At 36.3% G+C, this 5392-nt stretch overlaps 1 protein-coding gene and 1 non-coding gene across 2 annotated transcripts; one reads left to right on the top strand and one right to left on the bottom strand.

Annotated features, from left to right (window-relative positions):
• Positions 1-2531: 2531 nt before the first annotated feature.
• LOC149494723 (uncharacterized) lies at positions 2532-4092 on the bottom strand. The gene is made up of 2 exons (XM_089724417.1): positions 3310-4092; positions 2532-2843 (listed from the first exon to the last, which is right to left on the bottom strand). The coding sequence occupies exons 1-2, from the start codon at positions 4090-4092 to the stop codon at positions 2532-2534; spliced, it is 1095 nt and encodes a 364-aa protein (XP_089580543.1).
• On the top strand, positions 3545-3651 carry LOC149494724 (small nucleolar RNA R71). Its single transcript, XR_016321924.1, has one exon. It is a non-coding gene; the product is annotated as a small nucleolar RNA R71 (small nucleolar RNA).
• Positions 4093-5392: the final 1300 nt, after the last annotated feature.

Raw genomic sequence — 5392 nt, 5'->3', positions numbered from 1 at the left:
CATAGTTAAAAGCATCTTTAAATAGATTAGGCCAATACAAACCGCTTTCCAGCACACGTGCTGCTGTCTTGTTTGCTCCAAAATGTCCTCCACATTCCATTGAATGGCAAAATTTAAGGACACTTTCCATTTCACTCTCCGGTATACACCGCCGGATTATCTGATCACTACAATATTTGAACAAAAAGGGTTCCTCCCAATAGTAGTATTTGATATCATGAAAAAATCTTTTCTTTTGTTGATAAGAAAAATTGGGAGGAGTTATTTTGCAAACAAGATAGTTAACTATATCAGCATACCAAGGGGTTTGAGTTTTTACCATTAGCAAAAGTTGCTCATGAGGAAAGCTTTCATTTATTTGTAGCTTGGTTGAATTCTCTTCCCCTAATTCTAATCTGGAAAGGTGGTCGGCTACAAGGTTCTCGGTTCCCTTTTTGTCGCAAATTTTCCAGATCAAATTCCTGCAATAGAGAACCCAACGAATTAGCCTTGGTTTAGCATCTTTCTTGGCTAGCAAATATTTGATGGCTGAGTGGTCTGTGTAGACTATTGTTTTGGCTCCAATTAAATAGGCCCTAAATTTGTCAAAGGCAAAAACAATAGCTAATAATTCTTTTTCAGTAGTCGCGTAATTCAATTGTGCATCATTCAAGGTGCGGCTAGCATAATAGATGACATGCAACTTCTTGTCCTTTCGTTGCCCAAGAACTGCTCCAACAGCATGATCACTAGCATCACACATAAGTTCGAAAGGAAGAGTCCAGTCTGGTGTAGTGATGATGGGTGTTGAGATTAACTCCTTTTTCAACCTGTTAAAAGCATCTAAACACTCTTTGTCAAAATCGAAAGGGACATCTTTAAATAATAAATTGCAAAGAGGTTTTGTGATTTTTGAGAAGTCCTTGATAAACCTTCTGTAGAACCCTGCATGACCAAGAAAACTCCTTATCCCTTTCACTGAGTTAGGAGGAGGTAGTTTTTCAATTACCTCGATTTTGGCTTTGTCTACTTCAATTCCCTGTTGAGAGATCTTATGCCCTAAGACAATGCCTTCACTAACCATGAAGTGACATTTTTCCCAATTCAACACAAGGTTAGTGTCTTCACATCGTTGCATTACTAAAGATAGATTATAAAGACATGCATCGAAAGAAGAACCAAATACAGAAAAATCAACCAAATACAGAAAAATCATCCATAAATATCTCAATGGATTCTTCAACCATATCTGAAAATATGGACATCATGCATCTTTGGAAGGTTGCAGGAGCATTGCATATTCCAAAAGGCATTCTCCTATAGGCAAAAGTGCCATAAGGGCAAGTGAAGGTGGTCTTCTCTTGATCTTCAGGAGCAATAGGTATTTGAAAATATCCTGAATAGCCATCCAAGAAACAATAGAAGGGATAACCTGCAAGTCTTTCAAGCATTTGATCAATGAAAGGCAGAGGGAAGTGGTCCTTACGTGTTGCTTTGTTCAATTTTCTGTAATCAATGCACACACGCCAACCTGTGACTGTTCTAGTAGGAATTAATTCATTGTTTTCATTAAAGATAGCAGTCATACCTCCTTTCTTTGGCACAACTTGAACAGGACTTACCCAACTACTATCAGAGATTGGATAGATAATACCGGCATCCAGAAGTTTTATGATTTCAGCTTTCACTACTTCCTTCATGTTTGGATTTAATCGTCTTTGGTGTTCGATTGAAGGCTTATAGTTGTCCTCCATTAGGATCTTATGCATACATACACTTGGGCTTATTCCTTGTAGATCAGAAATTGACCACCCTATTGCTTTCTTATGCTTTCGAAGAACCTGCAACAACCCTTCCTCTTGATGAAGCGTTAAGTGAGAGGAAATAATAACAGGAAAAGAGTTATTCTTACCTAGAAATGCATGCTTCAAATGAGGAGGAAGCTGCTTCAGTTCTGGTTTGGGTGGTGTATCCTCTTTTTCTTTCTCTTTTTCTTCTGTAGTATTGTTATTATCTATGCTATATAAAGTTTTATTTACACATGTATCTACTACATCTATTCTAAAACAATCATCAATGTCCATGGGAAATTTACAAGATTTTAACACATCAAAAACAACTTCTTCTTGTCCTACCCTCAACGTCAGTTTCCCATCATGTACATTAATTAAAGCTCTTGCAGTTGCAAGAAAAGGTCTTCCAAGGATCAATGATCCTTCTCTTCCTTCATCAATATTGAGAATGACAAAATCAACTGAAAAAATGAATTTTTCGACCTTGACTAAAACGTCCTCTACAATCCCTTTGGGGTATTTGATCGATCGATCGGCTAATTGTAGAGACATCCTTGTTGGCTTAAGCTCCCCCATTCCTAGCATTTTAAAAACTTCATAAGACATCAAATTTATGTTGGCTCCTAAGTCAGCTAAAGCCTTTTCAAAATTTAAATTGCCAATATTACAAGGGATAGAAAAACTCCCTGGATCTTTGAGCTTTGGTGACAATTTGTTTTGAATGATTGCACTGCATTCCTCAGTCAGTTTTACCATTCCTTAGTCATCAATCTTTCTTTTCTTGCTCAAGATTTCTTTTAAGAATCTTGCATAACTGGGCATTTGAGCAAGAGCTTCAGCAAAAGGAATGTTTATTTGAAGCTTTTGAAAGACGTCAAGGAATTTCATGAAGCTTTGGTCATCTTGTGTCTTTTTCAACCTCTGTGGAAATGGAATGGGTGGAACATAGGGTTTTACCTCTTCCTTCTCTACTAGATCGATGATAGGTGCCCTTTTCTCTTCTTCCTTTTCCTTTTCTTTCCTGGGTTTGTCCTCCAACTCTCTACCACTCCTCAAGGTGATGGCTTGTACCTGCTCTTTAGGATTTTTTCCGTGTTGCTAGGTAACGTACCTTGGGGTCTAGCTGCCATTATGTTTGCAAATTGTCCCATTTGGATCTCTAGATTTCTTATCACAGCTTGTTGGATTTTATTGTGTTCTCTTGTTTCGTTCATGAAATCCATGTGCGATTTTGAAGGGCAGTAAGGAGATCATCATGAGACTTCTTCTCAGGGGGCAAGAAACCTGGTGGTGCATTTAAAGTATTGTTAGAATTACCATATGAGAGATTCAGATGATTTCTCAACCTGTTATCGTAAGGACTCGAATATGGATAACTCCTCCTCTGTTGGTTCATCACATAGTTCACTTGCTCCAAAGTTTGTGGATTTGCCGAATCTAACATACATTCTCCAACGCGGTGTGGTTCACTGCATCTGTCACAAGTTTGCATGATGGAGTTCACAGATTTAGTAGTTAGCAAATCTAACTTTCTTACCATGTTGTCAACCTTTGCATTTAATGCTGTGATGGCATCAATCTCATAGATCCCAGCTGTTTTTCTTCTTTCAGAACTGCTTTGATAATGGCTATTGCTTGCCATTTCTTCTATCAGATCATAAGCCTCATCGATCTCTTTTCTTTCAAAAGATCCTCCTGCAGCTGCATCCAAAGTTATTTTAATGTTAGGTGACAATGAATTATAGAAAGTTTGGACTTGTAACCATTTGGGCAGACTATGGTGAGGGCATTTTCTCAACAAATCTTTAAATCTTTCCCAAGCCTCATACAAGCTTTCTTCATCATGATGGGCAAAAGTCATAATCTCATTTCTTAGTTTAGTTGTTTTAGAAGATGGAAAGAATTTAGCCAAAAATTTCTGGGCTAATTCTTCCCAAGTTGTAAAACTTCCAGCAGGACAAGATTGCAACCATGATCGTGCTTTGTCCCTTAGAGTAAAAGGAAAGAGCCTTAATTTAATGGCATCTTCAGAAACACCATTTTGTTTGAATGTGTCACAAATTTCCAGGAAATTAGTGATATGAGCATTAGGGTCTTCACTAGGAAGTCCTCCATATTGAATAGAAGTGAAAAGCATTTGGATTATTGCTGGTTTGATTTCAAAATTATTTGCTTCCACTCTTGGTCTAGTGATGCTGGAGGTAGCACCATTGAGAGAGGGGGTGGTGTAGTCTCGCAAGGTGCGGATATTTTGTTGTTGTCCGACCTGAGGATTCGTAGCAAGAGGTATGTTTGGGAGTTGAGGATTAAGTCCGTCCATGTTTGTCTGTTGTTCGGATCTGTTTTCTCGTGCTCTTCTTACTGCGTTGTTTCTTCTGCAGGTTTTCTCAATTTCTGGATCAAAGATCAGAGGTTCTGTTCTTCCGGATCTTCTTTGCATAAAACCTGAGATAGTCTTTAGAAAAATTTAATGAATAAAACAAATAAATAAGTAAATGTCTAAATTAATAACAAGATAATTCGTATTGATATTGGTATTGTCAATCCCCGGCAACGGCGCCAAAAACTTGACAGCTTATTTCGCAAGTGTACGAATCGCTACAAGTAATATATGATGAGTAAGATATCGTTCCCACGAGGATTATAATCTAATTACCAAAATTATGTTATCTCGTTATTATTTAAACGATAAATGAGAAAATTGTTTATAGAAATTAAATTCAACAAGTAAAAATAAGAAGTTAAGCAAGAAATTATTGATTAAAGAAATCAAGGAAGTAAAACTACTAGGGGTTTCGATTTCACTTAACTCTATCCAATTTATTTCATTAGTTCATTAATCAATTTAATTATTCAAGTAGGGGAAACAACCCAAAAATCACTAACAAGCTCTCCCGATGTATTGTGAGCTATTTTAATCCGGTCTAATTACCTATCTTCCAATAGCGCAATCAAACATGAATTAAATCATTAAGTTTTATGGTTTATTTTGTGAATTCATAACCTAAGGTCATTAACTTATGAAAACCCCCCATGAGTCAAACCGTATAGCTTCCGCATCAAGTTATTATTCTCATGTGTTTTATTAACCTTTTCATATCAAAGATCCTTCTTCCGATAGTGATAATTGAAATAAATCAATCTAAGGGAAAATTCTGCCTAGAAGCATTAAGTTCATTAATAAATCATAACTTGAATAAGGAAAAATAAATCTAATTGCATAAATTGGAAAAAGAGATTAAGCTACATCAAACCCCCTCGTATAAGAGTTTAGTTACACATAGTACTTAAATAAAACTCAACAATACTTGATAAATATTCCATAATCAATAAGGATAATGAAAGAAATAAACAAGATTAAGAGTTTAGAAATAAGAACTAGTGAGGAATTGCTTGGATGGCTTCCTTGAAACTTTGCACAACTCTTGAATACTTAACTTCTAAAGAAAATAAAACTATGTACAAGACTACAAATGAGAGAAAGAAAGAGTGGAGTGTAGTGTGTGAGATGGATAGATAGGATATTTATGAATGGCTTCCTTGTCCTCTTTATATAGGCTTCTTGGGGGAACATTTCTCATGTTTTAATGAATAAAGTCTAACTTTGTGAGGTGGAAAAG

The sequence above is a fragment of the Jatropha curcas genome, chromosome 7 (genome assembly GCF_041381405.1).
Source record: "Jatropha curcas cultivar XTBG-Jc1 chromosome 7, XTBG_Jcur_1.0, whole genome shotgun sequence".
NCBI lineage: Eukaryota > Viridiplantae > Streptophyta > Magnoliopsida > Malpighiales > Euphorbiaceae > Jatropha > Jatropha curcas.
The sequence above is the reverse complement of the archived record's forward strand: the minus strand, read 5'-3'. Positions and strand labels throughout refer to the sequence as shown.

Bases quoted from the DNA above. Each gene is read 5' to 3' on its own strand.
- LOC149494723 (XM_089724417.1), bottom strand. From the start codon at position 4,092: ATGGACGGACTTAATCCTCAACTCCCAAACATACCTCTTGCTACGAAT. The intron at 2,844-3,309 runs GTAAGAAAGTTA...CCTAAAGAGCAG, and splicing joins ATGCAAAGGTTGACAACATG to GTACAAGCCATCACCTTGAG.